Here is a 19,187-nt window from a genome sequence, read left to right on the forward strand (position 1 = left end):
ACAGATTCCATAGTGGTTGGCCCTCATCCTCAAGCAAAAATATTCCATATTGATCTGTTCAGTGGTGATCAGACGAGGGCAAGGCTGAATGGAAAAATATAGTTTGATATCTGAAGCTGGTTTGGAATCTTCATACATTAAAATGTATTAAAACATTTGCACATCTAGAAAATGTAATAAGCGTAAGGTAACCATATAATTTTTGTTGACAGAGGCATGAGCGTCACACTAAATCTACTGGTGGTTCTGCTGATGCCGTGAATAATCTCATATCTCCACAACCACCTAAGACAAAAGGAAAGAGAAATCCAGAGTCTCACATAATGAACAAACCTGTCCGTGTGAAACAGAAGCAAGAAATGAACAATAATGTTGTCTACCAAGAAAATGGTAAGTAATGATAACCCTAAGGAGTGTAATTCCCTACTGTGTCATGGCTTAATATGGATGAGTTTGTTGTGATGTTGTATTGCTATTGTTGATGGTTATTTATAATGTGACATCCGCTAGGACAACGGTGACCATTTACAAGACTGTGGACTAGATTCAAGCATCCTGTAATTTGATTTCTAATCTCCGTATCCTCCACTGCATGTGAGAGGTTCCAGGTATAATTGTGCTTTCAAGACGTTCAATAAACTTAAAGCCTATGCTTCAAGAAGGTATACATACAAATAATAAAGCCTAGAAAATTATTCTGTAACCCACTGCTAGCTATTAAGAGACCAGAAACTACAACGGACACACAACAAAACCTGTAAAGGACAACTAGAATCAAAACAAATTTTAAAAAATATACATGTATTTGATTGAAAAATAGTTAAAAAAGAATGGAATATTTTGGTATCAAAAAGTTGAAAACTTAAAACGTAATTGTCACTTCAGGTTAAAACAAACAAATAAAATTGTGTTTTGTTCCTACAACGGAGCTAATCTCAAACAAAACTCTACCTGTAATACATGTATTAGTACCTTTTTGCTCCATAGTAATGCGCTGCTCTATGCCTCCCAAAATGCTATGGCAGAAAGATCGAGGTACAGAACAGCTCTCTAATGACGTTTGCCAGTATCCCTGGTAACATGCAATGCTCCCAAACTTCCTACAATGCAGCGCAGCTCACTCGGGAGCCTGCATCCGCTATTTTCCAACCAGGACACTGTTTTTTTTTATAAATACGCATACCTTACATTAGAAGTGGTGCAAAACTATTCTAATGTAAAGTAAAACACCTGTCAAAAGAGCATCCCACATTAGACGGCCCAGAGAAGTAAATTAATCTCATTAGTAATTGTAAATCGTTTTGCTCCCTCTCTAATATATACACACATATACATATACATGTATATGTATATGTGTGTATATATATATATATATATATATATGTGTATATGCGTATATATGCATTGATTCACAATTTATGTAAAAAACAGGGATATCGATCAATTATTATTCCAACCTTGCAGCACAGAGCAACTCTTGCCAGTAGAAAACAGGGGCAAGGAACTAAAACTTTTGAGTGTGCACAGGGAGAAAAAAAGAAATGGTGCACAGTAAGGAGAACCGTCGGGCCCGTATACCTGATGCACTTAAATACAGAGCATCGGGTTTCAAACAGCAGCGCACATAAGTAGAGGCTGTCCTCTACAGCAAGTAGCTCTATTCAGTGTCTACCATACTGAAAACGGATTTTGCCTAGTAATATTCATCTACCGGATCCATTCTAAACTATAGCAACGGTGATTTGGATAAAGGTAATCAAATAAATAGTTTTTTAGCTTGAAATCGCTTGATTAGCTAATTGATGGAAAAAAAAGGAAACAGAAGAAGCAGCCAAAATCTAAAACTTAAAGTATACGATCTGCCATGTATATCTGAATGTTTTATTTGGAGATACTATTTTTATATAGCTAATATTCAAAGGAGAAGTTTCTAAACCAACACCCCTCTTTTTGGAATCACCTCCTGCTCTCTGCTGTTTCCTCTTGCACTTACACCAGCATACAGAGGGAATTACCTCAAAGGCGGCCTCAGCATTAACAGTGTTATTAACATGCGGGTAGAGCAGGAAGTCTGTTAGGTGAAGCTTCAGAGCAGGAAGTGATGTCAGAGAAGGAAGTGTCGTTTTTTGCAACTTCTGTTCAGCGCAATAACATGCAGCCATTTTGTTATTTTTTTGCGGTGTTAAGAACCTATAGTGTACATGACACCTTGAAAACTTGCATTTTGGGTGACCAGAATGAAAGAATAAACAGCCACGGTGTGTTACACAACCCTAGTAGGTACATATAGTAATATGTACCTACTAGGGCAGAGGTCTCAAGCATGGCCCCTGGGGCTGTCAACTGCGGCCCGCGTGACACAGAGCCGCTAGTGCAGGCTCTGCTCCGGGACTCTTTGGAATTCCCTGACATCGCAGTCCACATATGGACAGCGATGTCTGAGGCTTCCCCAGAGCGGAGTTCCGGGTAGAGCGCCAGTGCAGGCTCTGCTCCGGGACTCTGTGGAATCCCCTGACATCGCTGTCCACATATGGACAGTGTAGTGAGGGTCTTCCCCAGAGCGGAGTCCCGGGCAGAGCGCTAGTATAGGCTCTGCTCCGGGACTCTGTGGAATCTTCTGACATCGCTGCCCACATATGGACAGAGATGTCTGGGGCTTCCCCAGAGCCAGAGTCCCGTGCAGAGCACTAGTATAGGCTTTGCTCCGGGACTCTGAGGAATTCCCTGACATCGCTGTCCATATATGGACAGTGTTGTGAGGGTCTTCCCTAAAGCGGAGTCCCGGGCATAGCGCTAGTATAGGCTCTGCTCCGGGACTCTGGGGAAGCCTCTGACATCGCTGTCCATACATCGACAGTGATGTCAGGGGCTTCCCCAGAGCAGGAGTCCCAGTGATGTCAGGAGCACAGCTGGAGTCCCAGGAAGAGCCTATTAAGCACTCTGCTCGGGACTCCAGCTCTGGGGTTGCTCCTGACATCCATGTATGGACAGTGATGTCAGGAGTAAAGCTGGAATCCCAGGTAGAGTGCTAGAAGTGGCAATGCTCCGGGACTCCAGCTCTGGGCAAGCCCTGACATCACTGTTCATATATGGACACTGATGTCAGTGGCTTCCCCAGAGTTCCGGCGCAGAGCCTATACTAGTGCTCTGCTCCGGGACACTGGCTCTGGGGTTGAACCTGATATCACATTCCCGTCCAGGAGGATCCCCTGACGTCACTGTGTATGGACAGTGACGTCAGGGGCTCCAACAGCAGAGGAATCCCCAGCCACAGCATCATTAACACTCTGGCTGGGGATTCCACTCCTAGAGAGAGCCCCAATGGAGCTATCTACTTGGGGTGTGTGTGGCATTATCTGCAGAGGGCACTGTGGCAGCATCTGCAGAGGCACTGTGGCAGCATCTGCAGAGGGCACTGTGGCTGTGTCTGTGGAGGGCACTGTGGCAGCATCTGCGGAGGGCACTGGCAGTGTCTGCGGAGGGCACTGTGGTAGCGTCTGCGGAGGGCACTGTGGCAGCATCTGCGGAGGGCACTGTGGCAGCATCTACAGAGGGCACTGTGGTAGCATCTACAGAGAGCACTGTGGCATTATCTACAAGTGGGTGTGTGGCAGTATCTACAGAGGGCACTGTGGCAGTATCTACAGACGGCACTGTGGCAGTATCTACAGAGGGCAGTGTGGCATTATCTATAGTGGGCACTGTGGCATTATCTACAGAGGGCACTGTGGCAGTATCTATAGAGGGCATTGTGGCATTATCTACAGAGGGCACTGTGGCATTATCTACAGAGGACTCTGTGGCACTATCTAAAAAGGGACTGCCCAATCTTGACATGTGTGTCTGCCAAACACTGCCAACTGAGCCGCCGGACTGCATTTAGCGACACTTAAACTATAAAACTGGATTGTTGAAATAAGTACGTGGAGAATTCTCTCAAATTTTAAACCTAGCGGTATTATTATAGTAATATAGTGTTATAGTAGATCAAATAACTAATTAATTAACAATAATTTTGTATTGTATCAAATTTGAAAGTAATGCGGCCCGTCAACTTCCCATTTTTTCTATATGTGGCCCACTTACCCGGCCGAGTATGAGACTCCTGTACTAGGGTTATGTAACACAAATCAAGAAAATGTGCTTGGAGTTTCACAACATTTCTTTATATAGAAGGCTTTTCACAATGTAATGTGGACGAGTATTTACTGTACCAAAGTGCTGACACTTTACATGTGTGGTTTAACATATTATTGTTTTAGTATATCATATACTAAATGGCCAGGGGGAAGTGTTCTACTTTGGCCGATATTCTTTGAGATTTGTGAAATCTGAGACATACATAAGGCTGTGTAAATATTCCTTTGGTTCCATCTAGTGGTTAAAAATGAAGAAAATGTTCTAACATGCACGTAACAAGCTAAGATACAGCTAGCACAATAATACTAAAAATACTCTCTCTATTTGGATACTTGTTTTAGTGTATTTTCAAGATTAGTCTGTGTTTAACATTTTTAAAAGGATTCTGAAGCAATTCTTAAATAAAAAGATTTATTTTAAATCAAATATTTTAGTTAAATCTATGAGCATTTCCAATTTTGATCTATCTGAATTATTTAGAAGAATACAACACAAAGTAAATATAATGCTATAAGTACTGCATTGAAGTTAATAAGAAAAAGAAATACCATGAAATGCACTCAACATCCCTGTGAACGTGGCGTCATTGGAGTAGGAGGTTAATGATGGGTTTTATTAAAGAATTAGTATGCTATAGTCTTATCTACTTAAGCATGATCAATTTTAGTAAATAAAAAAGCCATAAACATTGTATATAATGTATACATCATATGTATATCCTCAAAGCTGCAAAAAGAATCAGGACAGTTACATATGACCAAGTAAAATCATTCTCATTCTTAGGCTCTATTCACACGACAGGGTCCGAGTGTCGGCTAATAAAAACTTCCGTTTTGTTCCGTTTTTCTCTGCCCTTTTGCATCCGTTCTGTTTCCGTTCCGGGTCGTGTTTCCGTTTTTAACGGCCGATTTTGACCCATTTTGCATGAGCTTTTTTTCCCTGTCCCTTTTTAAAAATGGATGAATTTCATTTGTCAACACACTTCCCTCTGTAGATACTGCCACAGCGCCCTGTAAATAATGCCACACACTGCCCTCTGTAGATAATGCCACACAGCCCCCTGTAGATATTGCCACAGCCCACTGTAGATAATGCCACACACTGCCCTCTGTAGATTATGCCACACAGCCCCCCTGTAGGTAGTGCCACACAGCCTCCCTGTAGGTAGAGCCACACAGCCCCCTTGTACATAGCACCACCGTAGACGGCACCTCCCATAGATGGCACCCCCCCGTAGATGGCACCCCCCTTCCAGTAGATAGCACCACTGTAGGTGACCGCTCGAGGAGAAGTCCCTGACTTCACTATCCATATGTGGACAGTAACGTCAGGAACTTCTCCTGGAGCGGTCCCCTGCTCCTGAAGCGGAATGCCCCGCCACAGTGGCCCATCGGCCGGTGATTCTGCTCCAGGAGAAGTCCCTGACTTCACTGTCCATATATGGACAGTGACGTCAGGGACTTCTGGAGCGGAATTCCCGGCCACAGCTGTGTCAGGGACGGCTGTGACCAGGGATCTACTTCAGGAGAAGTCCCTGACGTGAAGTCAGGGACTTCTCCTGGAGTGGAATCACCAGCCGCAGCGTCGGCCGATGTGGCCGGGGATTCCGCTTCGGGAGAAGTCCCTGACGTCACTGTCAATATATGGACAGTGAAGTCGGGGACTCTCCCTGGAGCAGAATCCCCGGCCATAGCTTCTGCAACGCTGTGGCCGGGGATTAGGGATTCCACTCCTACAGGGAGCAAAAAAATCTCCTCCTCACATGCACTTCACACTGTGAGGAGGAGAAGAGAACGAGCGAGCGGTAGAAAGCACGGCCATCACTCGGATCACATCCAAGTGACAGCCGTGCTTTATACGGCCCACAGACTTGTATGGGAGCCGTGTGGCCGGGAGAACAGCCTAAAATTAGGCATCTTCCATTTTTACCGGGCCGTAAAATAATCGCCCCTGTGAATAGGCTCATTCGGGGTCTATTGTTCCTACTTTGGCCGCGTGATGGGCGTTTAAAAAACGTCCGTCACACGGCTGAGAATCCCAGTTGTGTGAATAGGGCCTTATAGAAATAAACTTTTATCTTCCCATGAGGGCTCAAGGTAACTCATCAAAGAAGTAGGGAAAGACATTGATAATAATTCTACCACCACATATGAACTTCTTTCTTTAGAAAAGGAGGTGGTAAATCACCTGGACACTTTTTGTAGGATACAAGTGTATTTGTAGACGCATAAGAATTATTTTATTTGTGTATAACTTCAGTTTTTTTGGTGATTTTGCAGTAGGCATAACACAGTATGTTGACAGGTTTTACAAAGAATTTAACCAATATGAAAATAAAATATAAAATAAATAATTAATTAAAATACATATACAATGTAAAATTCCTTTCATTTAGATTCTAAGGCTGTGTTCACACAGAGTTTTTTCAGGAGGAAAATTCTGCCTCAAAATTCCGTTTGGGAATTTGAGGCAGATTTTCGCTGCGTTTTTTTGCGGCGTTTTTCGCCCGCGGCCATTGAGTGTTACGGGCAAAAAACTCAGCGAAATACGCTCTCTTTGCCTCCTATTGTTGTCAATGGGATGTCAGGCGTAAACGCGTGAAAATAGGGCATGTACCTTCTTTACCGCTCGCGGGAGAAAACCGCCCCCGCCTCCCATTAAAATCAATGGGAGGCATTTTCGGCCGGTTTTTGACGAGTTTTGCGGAGCGGTTTCCGCTCCAAAAAGCTTGTCAAAATACTTTGTGTGAACATGCCCTAATAGTTCCATAATCCTTCTGGTTCTCTGTTGCTCAGTATAGTCCTAGACTAATTTTTTAACCTAGCCTTTCTGGATATCTACGGTTGAAATGGGTTAGGCCCCATTCACACGACCTAAAAATTCTCCATAATTGCGGACCGTAATACGATCCGCAATTGCGGACCCATTCAGTTCTATTGGCCGCAGACACCTTTCTGTATTGCTGCGGATGGGTGTACGTGCTGTAGAACTGTGCCTGGAATTATGGAGCATGTCCGTTTGTTCGTGTTTTACGGGCCGTACTCCCATACTTTGTAAGGATAAGTCCGTAGCCCTCAAGCCAAATCCCTGAAGACTGAGTAGCGTAGCAATAAAGGAGGCATAGGATAGATTTAAAGCGTATCTTGACAAAATTGAGGATTTTTATTGTTACTTGAGAGCGAAAAATCTTTATAAATATGTCAATAAAGCAGGGAAACATAGCAAATCTGGTAAGAATTAAACAAGGCCCAACTTACATATCTGCGAAAAGAGATAAGAAAGGAGGGGTGGTGTTGACCCAATGACAATGAAAAAATTTTTTGTTGAATATTATGAACAGATATATACAAATCCAGTCCTAGTTAAGCACAAATATTTTTTTATAGAAGATAAATTCCTTCTAAGATCTCTAGACATCATCTGAAACAGTTGATCGCTTCAATCACAGGTAAAAATAGTCACACATGTATTTTAAACATTGTCTTTGGGTATACCCTGATAGGTATATGAAAGTATAGGTATATACTTTTTTTTATGGTGTTCAGCTTGCATTTTAAATTACATATTAACTTTATTGTTTGGGTCATTACGGTTGCGGCGATACCATATACTAGTCCTTCTCAATGAATTAGAATATCATCAAAAAGTTCATTTATTTCTGTAATTCAATTCAAAAAGTGAAACTCGTATATTTTATAGATTCATTACACACAGAGTGATCTATTTCCAGCATTTTTTTCTTTTAATGTTGAAGATTATGGCTAACCGTTAATGAAAACCCAAAATTTAGTGTCTCAGAAAATTAGAATATTGGGTAAAAGTTGAAGATTGTAGACTCATGGTGTCACACTCTAATCAGCTAATGAACACAAAATACCTGCAAAGGTTTCCTAAGCCTTTAACCCCTTCCCACATATCACGTACAGTTACGTGATGGAAACTGGTGTTTTAACGCATTTCCACGTTTTGTACGTGAAGGAGATGGAGCTAGCTCAGGAGCTGAGCCAGCGCCATCACCCCTGGGTGCCAGCTGTATGTTACAGCTGGCACCCTGAGGTATCAGCCAGGACTGGAGCTAGCCTCCGATCCGACCAATTAACCCCTCACATGCTGCGTTCAATAGAGATTTGCAGCATGTGAGGAGTTTTTAGCCACCGACACCCCAGCAACGTGATCGATGGGTTGCCGGTGGCTGCAAAGGCGATCGGAGGCATAATACTTACCTCTCGGTCTGCCATCAACAAATGCCTCTTATGACCCGCTCGTCGGCAAGGCTAGCGACTGCTACTATGGCAACAGGAGGCCTAACATTGGCTTCCTGTATGTCATTACGGAAGCCGATTAGGCCCCGAGGCGGAGCCTGATCGGCTTGCTGTCAGTGAACAACTGACAGTTCTAATACATTGCACTACATAGGTAGTGCAATGTATTAGAACATCAAACAAACAGTTGGAAAAGTGTAAAAAAAAGTGTAAAAATAAAAGTTATAAAAAATACAATATAAGTTTCAAGTAATAACATAAAACACTATCGCCCTTTTTCCCTTATCAAATAATTTATTATTGAAAAAAATAATAAAGCCATAAATATTTGATATCGCTGCAACTGTAACGACCTGAACTATAAAAATATTATGTTATTTATTCTGCACAGTGAACGCTGTAAAAAAAAAAAACAACTAAAAAATACTGCCATAATTGCTGTTTTTTTGGTCACTTTGTCTTCCAGAAATTGAAATAAAAAGTGATCAAAAAGTCGCATGTATTCAAAAATGGTACCTATAAAAACTATAACTCGTCTCGCAAAAAACAAGCCCTCATACAGCTCCGTCGACGAAAAAATGTAAAAGTTATGGTTCTCACAACTTGGCGACAGAAAAAATACATTCTCTTTACAAAAGTAATTTTATTGTGCAAAAAGTTGTAAAACATAAAAAAGTGCCATAAATTAGGTATCGCCGGAATCGGACTGACCCGCAGAATAAAGTTAACATGTAATTTATGATGCGTGGTGAACAGTGTATAAAAAGAACTAAACGATATGCCAGAATTGCTGTTTTTTGGTCACCTGGCCTCCCAAAAAAAAGGCTAAAAAGTGAACAAAATGTCGCATGTACCCCAAAATGGTACCAATAAAAACTACAGCTTGTCCCACTAAAAAACAGCCCTCATACCACTACGTCTATGAAAAAATAAAATGAGTTAAGGCTTCAATAAGTCAGTAAAGAAAAAATATGCAACTGTGCAGGACCAAGGGGGACATTTCTTCTGTTTCAAGTGGCGAATAATCAAGGCCCCTAAAATTAGCGAACCAGGAAGGGGAGGGCCAAAACATATCTGCTGGAAGCGAGGGTCCCCGTATTATAGCAGGACAACACTTCCTAGCAAAATTCCCCAAACTGCAAAGGTGCAGAGTGTGGACCAAAAGGGGGATAAGAAAGGACATTTATCAGCGCAACACCGGCCTGTGCAGAAAGGATTGCTCCAAAGCGTAACACACATCTATGGATTTTTTTATTTATTTTTTTACCATATTATTATACCACCTGACTATGCTCCTGATGTACTCTGCCCAGCTTACATATGCCCCCACATTATAAAAGGAAACACCAGTAAAACTCCAAACAAAACTACTACCAAGCAAAATCTGCGCTCCAAAAGCCAAATGGCGCACTCTCCCTTCTGAGCCCTACAGTGTGCCCAAACAGCAGTTTACTGCCACATATATGGCGTCGCCATACCCGGGAGAACCCTTTTAACAATTTTTGGGGTGTGTATCTCCAGTGGCACAAGCTGGGCACCACATATTTGCCACTGAAATGGCTTATCTGGGGAAAAATTTTAATTTTTACTTTGCACCCACCGCAGCGCAATCATTCATGGAAAAGTCCTGTAGGGTGAAAATGCTCACTACACCTCTTAATAAATGCCTTGAGGGGTGCAGTTTCCAAAATGGGGTCACTTCTCAAGGGTTTCTTTTATTACTTCACATCAGAGCCCTGCAATTGTGAACCAATAATTAGTAAATTTTGAGCTAAAGCTACGTCTTATTGAAGAAAAAGGATTTTTTTTATTTTCACTGCCCAATCCTAATAAAATCTATGAAACACCAGTGGGGTCAGAATGCTCACAACACCCCTAGATAAATTCCTCAAGGGGTGTGGTTTCTTAAATGAAGTCACTTTTTGGGCGTTTTCACGATTTTGGTCCCTCTGGCTTTTTCAAATGTGACATGGCCTTCGCAAACCATTCCTGCTAAATTTGAGCTCCAAAAGCCAAATGGCGCTCTTTCCCTTCTAAGCCCTGCTGTGTGTCAAAACAGCTGTTTATGACCACATGTGGGGTATTGTTTTACTCGGGAGTAATTGCTTTACAAATTTTGTGGTGCTTTTTCTCTTTTAATCCTTGTGGAAATTAGAAAGAATTAGCTAAACCTACATTTTCTTTGAAAAAAATGTAGATTTTCATTTTCTCTGCTTACTTCCAATAATTTCTGGAAAATATCTGTGGGGTCAAAATGCTCACTATACCCTGAGATAATTTCCTCAAGGGGTGTAGTTTCCAAAATGGGCGTCACTTGTGGGGGTTTTCACTGTTTTAGCCCCTCAGGGGCTTTGCAAATGCGACATGGCCTCCACAAACAATTTCTGCTAAATTTGAACTCCAAAAGCCAAATGGCGCTCTTTCCCTTCTGAGCCCTGCCGTGTGTCCAAACAGCTGTTTATGACCACATGTGAGGAACTGTTTTATTCGGGAGAAATTTATTTACAAATATTGTGGTGCTTTTTCTCCTTTAGTCCTTGTGGGAATTAAAATTTTTTAGCTAAACCTACGTTTTATTCGTAAAAAATGTAGATTTTCATTTTCACGGCCTACTTCCAATAATTTCTTCAAAAAACCTGTGGGGTCAAAATGTTCACTATACTCCTAGATAATTTCCTCAAGGGGTGTAGTTTTTTTTTTTAGATGGGGTCACTTGTGGTGGATTTCCACTGTTTTGGCATCACAGGACCTCATCAAACCTGACATGGTACCTAAAATATATTCACATAAAAAGGAGGCCCCAAAATCCACTAGGTGCTCCTATGCATCTGAGGCCTGTGCTTCAGGCCATTAGCATACTAGGGCCACATGTGGGATATTTCTAAAAACTGCAGAATTTGGGCAATAAATATTGAGTTGCGTTTGTCTTGTAAAACCTTCTGTGTTACAAAAAAAAATGGATAAAAATTAATTTCTGCAAAACAAAAATGAAATTTGTAAATTTCACCTCTACTTTGCTTTAATTCCAGTGAACTGTCTAAAGGGTTAAGAAACTTTCTAAATGCTGTTTTTAATACTTTGAGGGGTGCAGTTTTTAAAATGGGGTGACTTATTGGGGGTTTCTAATATATAAGGCCCTCAAAGCCACTTGACAACTGAACTGGCCCCTGAAAATATAGCCTTTTGAAATTTTCTTGAAAATTTGAGAAATTGCAGCTAAAGTTCTAAGCCTTGTAACGTCCTAGAAAAATAAAAGGATGTTCAAAAAACGATGCCAATCTAAAGTAGACATATGGGGGATGTTAATTAGCAACTATTATATGTAGCATAACTGCCTGTCTTACAAGCAGATACATTTAAATTTAGAAAAATGCTAATTTTTGCAATTTTTCACATCATTTTGGTGTTTTTCACAATTAAATACTGAATGTATCGAGCAAATTTTGCCAGCAACATAAAGTCCAATGTGTATCGCTTGGATAGGTAAAAGCATTCCGAAGTTATTACCACACAACGTGAAACATGTCAGATTTGAAAAATGAGGCTCTATCAGGAAGGTCAAAAGTGGCCAAAGAGGGAAGGGGTTAAACAGTTCCTATTGAACGCAATAAGTGTCTTCAGTAAGCTCCTTCTAGTGGTGGCAGTAGGCACAAAGAATGCTATAATTGAACTTGATGGTTATGTGAAGGAAAGCAGGGGTTATAAAGCTATATATATCAGAAACATGGAGCTTCTTCTACTCCTATAAAGATATATGAAAAACTAATAAATTAAACAATAGATATTCTAACTTATATATTAGATGTTTTTTTTTAAACCCTGCTCTGTAGCTAAACTACAAAGCTATACTAGTATGGTATGCTAAGAACAGGCATGCAATAGATTTTTATTAATTTTTGCAGTTGACATGTCTGGCAGACCCAGCAAAAGTCTGAACGTTTAGGAAAATATTACTAAATGAATGAATTAGCTTCTTCCCTCTCCTGGGATCAGTGTACATTTTTGCTTCAAAAATAGTAGTCAAAACATACACTGGTAGTTTGCTCCCATTGAACAGAAGTTCTCAACCTTTTTTATGACCAGAGTTGTCAGATTCAAGATAAAGATGGCCACATCCGTGTGACCTAGAAAGTCGTGTCAGATTTTAAGTCACAGGAATCTCTGAAGGCTATGGTCACACAGTGCGGTTATGCTGTGTAATAGCACACATCGTATCCGCTCTGGGTGCCGCAGGGAATTTCGGCCGAAATGTCTGCTGTGGAAAACTGCACGTAGAAAAAAAAAAGTTTGATACTTATGTAGCCATGGCGACGCATCCCTCTGCTGTCCTGCAGGCCGGCCTCCTGGGATGACGTATCATCCTCCCGGGATGACCGCTGCATCCCATGTGACTTCTGCAGTGATTGGCTGCAGCAGTCACCTGGGATAAAACGTCATCCCAGGAGGCCAGCCTGGACGAAGAAACACAAAATTCTGGGTAATTATAAGATTTTTTTTTTCCTGAGGGAGCCGGGCTCCTAGCATCATAGTTTTGTACGATGCTAGGAGTCCCTGCCTCTCCGTGGAACTACTGTCTCGTACTGAAAACATGATTACAGTACGGGACAGTTGTCCTGCAGCGAGGCAGGGACTCCTAGCGTCGTACATAACTATGATGCTAGGAGCCCGGCTCCCTGCACTGTGTTCGGTCCGGGACTTGCGGCCGAAATACGTTCCGTCCATTACGGACGTAATGTGCTCGTGTGAATCCAGCCTAAGAGTGGCAAATCAGTGTTATTGCTGCTATAGGAGCCCTTTTATTCAGGAAATCAGTATAAGTTCCAAGATCACAAACTTCACTGAGATTTATTTAGTAAGCTGCTGCTGGCATTGACCACTGTCTCTTTTCATTGGTGTTGGGTCACTCATTCATTATACAAGGTATCGCTGACCTCATTTTAAGCTTTTAATTAAGCGACAATAAATTTCACATATATTATTACAGTGAATCTATTTTTATGAAGCATAACCAGATGATAAATGATTTAATTAAGCAAGCAATTAGCTGATGAGATTTACCTGCTAGATATTAAAGCAGAGAAATTACATTTTCAGCTGGCACATATGTTCACTATGGCAAAGCATTCTGGGCAGACTCTTTGCAGCTGACTTTGTGGCATCTTAGCAGAAGTACGCTTGTGCCCTATACATATTATGTACGCAATATTAAAGCACTAAAATAAATTCATACCAGAGCTGGTAACTGACTAATATGAAAAAAACATGTCTACGTGGCACTTACTAAGACTCATTTGGCTTAGTATACGTGTGTGTGTCATCTTCCTGGTGGTTTTCATTTTCTCACTATTATCTAGTTGCTTGTACTTTATAATTCTCCTATCCTTACTGTAGGTGAAAACCTCTCAATATGCAAGTTTCTTGTAATCTTGTACTTTGCTTGCGCTTATACACAGCAAACAAACGGAACACAGAGCTGCAGTGTAAAGCATGTCGGCGGGATAAGTCAGCAGCCAGAGCCGCTGATGAGACAGGAGGTGTATTTGAAACTACCACAGTCTCCTTTTAGTCCATAAAGAACATAAAAGGCCATCACAACCCATTTCAGAATGCCGTTTTCGCTCCCGACAAACAGCTGATTTTGCCAGGGGCAGCAGTGGCCAGACAGGCTTTTCCCTTCAGATGAAAGGTTGTCCTTGTAATACAAGAACGGCTGGAGTCCTCAAGAAAGGAAGCCGCTCGTTTAGACCCCTCTATGATGTCCATATGCCCTAAAAGTGCATATAGACGGTTTGTCTTCATGAGACAACCCCTTTAAGGTATACAGGTACATTTTTACAGGATATTTTTGAGGGTCAGACCACTGTGGGGGCTCTAGTAACCCGTGGGAAGACTGTAATATTTTAGAATATTTCACATTCCTCCCAACATTTAAATGTGAAATCCTGGGACAGATTAAGCCACGCCCATGATATGGTAATTTTTATGCAAATTTACACAAGCCCTGCCTCTTTGTAGGTCTACTCATGGGATTGTTGGGCCACAACGAAAAAGTAGGAAAACACACAATTAGCATAGTGTACTGTTCATAGACTTAACTGGAAACATTCGCTAATGTTTATTTGTGTAGTGTTGTTGTATTTTTCAGATTGTATCTGTCATTCATTATTCATGGGTTTCTTATTAATTAAACTTGCAATCTATGCTTGGAGCGAGTGATCCAGTGACACGGACACAAGTCTAAGACAGCATTTGGATGGAAGCTGGCAATTGTGAATAAGTTAGTCATTTAAATACATTTCTTTTAACACTCAGGTTTTCCACTCTCAGAACCCCATACACACATATAAAGAAAAACATTAAATTGTCCATCAGAAAAATGCTTACAGTAAATGGACTTTAAAATTATATAGTGTATGTGTAGTATTGGAAAAAATAAAAATAAATCCTAGATTACGCCACCAGATGGCAGTATAATACCAATAGATTGTCTCATATAAACGTCTAATGAAGACAGAAAATAGCAATGAGCTATTTCTTCAGGGAAACAGATCCTATTTTCACTTGGCACTCACAATGCATGGTGAGATATGACTGTGATTGATAAAGTTGGATGTGAATTACATTTTTACATTTTTTGGAGCATCAGCTGAGATTTTTGTCTCATATGCTTTGGTGTACTTTCAAGAGATATGCTATTATATTAAGAAAAAGGAATCAAATAAATACATACCTAAATAAAGTTATGAACTGCTTCTAGCTTTATTGGGCAAGCGTGGATAGTAAATACGTTTTTGACAGTACATGACCTGGGGAGCTGAGGGGGCCTCCACCTTCCAGCATTTAACAATCATTTAAACAACTAAACGTTATTAATCAAAACATTTTATTAACTTTTAGTATAATGCAACCTAAATATTACAAATTTTCTTACTTCAAATTACTAGCCGTGGACATATGTTGGCAGTGCCAAGAGTTTATCCTCAGCTCTGCCAGTCTCTGTCTGTTAGGCTTCGTTCACACCTGCGTCGGTCTATTCCATTGTTCTGCTCCGTCAGAGAAGCAGAACAAGGGAATGATGGAAGCAACGGTTCCGTTGCACAATTGACTTTAATGGGTTCTGTCGGCTTTCTTTCAGGATGTCCGTGATTTTACCGGAGATAACGGAAAGAACCCATCAACGCAAAGGCAAATGGAAAACACGCATTACCATTGATTTCTGTCGACTGCGCTATTGATTCCGTTAGAAAACGGAAACCTTACGGGACGGAGACAAATGGAAACCATTAGCAACGGAAGCATTACCATTGAAATCAATGGTAATGTAATCGGAAGCTATGGTTTTTCGTTTGCCTTTCCGTTGATGGGTTCCTCCGACGGAAAAGTGTGATGGAACCTATCAACGGAAACCTAACACTGATGTGAACACACCCTTAGTTTGCTATCTTCCAAAAAAATGGAACGAGGATCCTACCCTATGTCTGGCCCAGGGTCCTCCACCAATCTGGCCCTGGGCATAGGGAGTAAAAAGCAATCAAAAAATCGTGTGTATCCCAAAATCATTATAATGAAACCATCAACTCATCCCTCGAAAAACAAGCACTCATACAGCTCAGTTGATGAAAAAAAGAAAAACAAAAAGTGATAACTCTCAGAGTATGGCGACTCAAAAAGAAATACTTTGTATTTTAAATTTTAATGTGCAAAATTAGCAAAAAATAAAATAACTATATAAATTTGTTATTGCCATAATCATACTGTCCCACAGAATAAAGTAAACCTGTCCTTTATACTGCACGGTGAATGCGGTAAAAACAAAAACCAATGGCGGAATTGCTGTTTTTTTCTACCCTCCTAAACATTTTTTTATATAGAATACATTATACGTACCCCGAAATTGTAACACAAAAAATGCAACTTGTTTTCGCAAAAAAAATAAGCACTCACAGTTCTAACGAATAATAAAACAAATGTGGCTTTCAGGTTACAGAGATGAAAAAAAATCACTTCGTCCTGATGTCCAAAATAGGCCATGTCCTTAAGGGGTTAAAGGTTATTTGTCACCAGGACAGACCCCCTCAAATTAGGTCATCGATTACACGGGCAAAAAAAACTGGAGTTTGGGGTGGAAGAGGGCGCTAACTTGTTTTTCTTAGTGCATCTTATCAATGTTGTAAGTTTGACAGACTGTTTTTTGTAACTCCCTATCCCATAATTGATTGACTCAGTCTCTATGTGAGTTCTATGTTCATGTAGATGGGAGGCCTTGACGTTGTATGGTGTTCAGCTTTATATTATGTGTCTCATCTGAGGCCCCTGTGGGGCTTCAGAGAATTTGCAGACATTGGATTTAGCTTCTTGATACATGAACTTTTTTGTGAACTTAGAAGAGAAGGGATGCGGTGAATACTAAAGCTGTCAGGCATACAGCTCTTTCTTATCTACAGTATCTCTGAGGCCTGGATGATGTCATATGCGAGATCTCCCAAACATCCATGTCTTCATTTTAGCTTCCGTACTTCCAGCTTCCTTTGCAAATAAATCTATCCCAAGAGTTAGGTGGTCTGTATAAACTCCTTCTATACTAATTTCATATAACATGTCCTCTCTATGTGTAGATTTTGATGTGTTTTCCATTTCTATTTGGTTTATTTCCATAGAATAGTTTTTGAGGTGCAAAATCATTAGACTCTTCACAACAAGAGTAGGTCTGATATTAACGTATGCTGTCACTTTAAGAACACCCCAAGATGCCAATTTCACTATGATAGTCCAATGACAGGGGAAACGGAAATCTCCTTGCATCACCAGGTGTATTTGTTCATGGGTGTTCTAGCTAAGTACATTGGATAACTTAGACATCCTCCTCGGTATAGCATACTGTACATGGCAAAATTTAAGGGGAACCTGTCACGTAGAACATGATGTCCTATCTGGTGGCAGCATATTAAGGGGAAAGAGAAGCTGAGTAGATTGATGTACAGGTTTGTGCAAAAAATGTAGGATAACTTGTAATTTATTCATTTAATTCCTGATCACAGTGGGCCTAAGAATCCTGTTGGTGGTCTGAACCATTGTGTGACATCCTCCCCTGTATTAGGACCGCCCTCTAGACTCTTAAGCCTAGCTTTAACAGGGATTTAAATGAATAAATTACAGGTTATCACACAAATATATATCAATCTGTTCTGCTCCTTCTGCTGGCAGATTGGACCGCATATATGACATGACAGGTTCCCTTTAAGGAGTAAATCTTGATTACTTTAGAGTACAAATGGGAACAACCAATGAAAATTGAATTTTCTTATTTATGCACATTCTCCAGTAACAAAATGGAAATTCATGTTAAATATTTTCCTGCAGGATGTGTCATTGCAAAAGTAAAACTAAGGCAGAAAAAGTAGACATGAATTCACCAATTTACCAGGTTTGAGTTCTAGCCAATCGCATTGTTGGAAAATCACATGTAGTTGAAGAACCATTGCAAGCATAGGCAAAGGCAATTGTCACCACTTCTCAGTCAATGTGGATGAGCAGCATACCATGACTGAAGGTCCATGTACACAAGCAGATATTCATATTAGCGATCTTCCATACCATTACTGTAAGCGATCGATTAGAGACACATATTTACATTCAATGTTTACATACCTCATAGGCTTCTCCATAGGACTTGAAAAACACCTGAAAAGACATTGTCGTCATTAAAAATAATGGCACATAAAAAACGCTTGTAAAAAATGAAAATCAGGGCTTGTTTTTACAAGCCCAAAATAATGCTGCAGTACCGCTGAGCTGACGGATTTAACTTTTAACCGCAAGATACAGCTTCTATGTATGCAAAAAGTAATTAAAAAAAATAAATAAAACGGAATTCAAAATTTGTTCAAAATAAAACAGATTAAAAAAAAATTGCCTTCAAAGGTTTACATAGCCTTTAATGCTTATTTTTCTTTATTTACACTGGCCAATTATCGTAGTGATCACCCAAATATGAGCGCAGCGTAGCCATATTTGAACGGTGTTTTATAATTAGTAATAGCCACAAATAATCTAACACAACAGATTAAAAGAGCAGATACAAAAGTCTTGTATAATGTAAGAAAGAGAATGACCTTGACGTTTTACATATGCACTCTATATGCAGTGTAACATATGTTGCATGAAACATATGCAAGCACCAATAAGGCGTTCATCATATACAACCAATTACATAGTCCCAGGAGTATCATTTGCAGAAATAGGAACTAACAGATTTGTCCTTGAATAAAGGATTTATGATATTAAGGAAAGTCAAGTTTAAATACCAATTTATATACTTTACCTGCAAACTGTAAGAGGTATTATTTGAACACTTTACAGCTCTATTATGTGTACACTGTATGACATTTTTATTTGGCAACTTTATGGCAGGGTTATTTGGATTTTGAGCCAAAGTCAAGGTGGATCTAAAAAAAAAAGAGTGATTCCCTTTATATCTTTATGATCCACTCCACTGAGAAGTCCTTTATGACTTTTCTAGGACCCATTGATTCCTATATTAATCCCTGCCCGCTGCAGCCACTTTTGACCCTGACAGAGCCTTATTTTTCAAATCTGATGTGTCACTTTATGTGGTAATAACTTTTGAATGCTTTTACCTATCCAAGTGATTCTGAAACTGTTTTCTCGTGACACATTGGACTTTATGTCACTGTTAAAATTTGGTCAATACATTCAGTATTTAATTGTGAAAAACACCAAAATGTAGCTAAAAATTGCAAAAATTTGCATTTTTTATCAATTTTA

General features: G+C 40.3%; 1 protein-coding gene across 2 annotated transcripts in view; it reads left to right on the top strand.

Annotated features, from left to right (window-relative positions):
- Window positions 1-19,187, top strand: part of DCDC2 (doublecortin domain containing 2) — a 159,395-nt gene that overhangs the window by 64,125 nt on the left and 76,083 nt on the right. For both annotated transcript variants that reach the window (XM_075826574.1, XM_075826575.1), the window contains one exon: window positions 213-390. In XM_075826574.1, the coding sequence (XP_075682689.1) occupies window positions 213-390 (178 nt within the window). The remainder of the gene's footprint in view (window positions 1-212; window positions 391-19,187) is intronic.

The sequence above is a fragment of the Rhinoderma darwinii genome, chromosome 5 (genome assembly GCF_050947455.1).
Source record: "Rhinoderma darwinii isolate aRhiDar2 chromosome 5, aRhiDar2.hap1, whole genome shotgun sequence".
In the NCBI taxonomy this organism is placed as follows: Eukaryota; Metazoa; Chordata; class Amphibia; order Anura; family Rhinodermatidae; genus Rhinoderma; species Rhinoderma darwinii.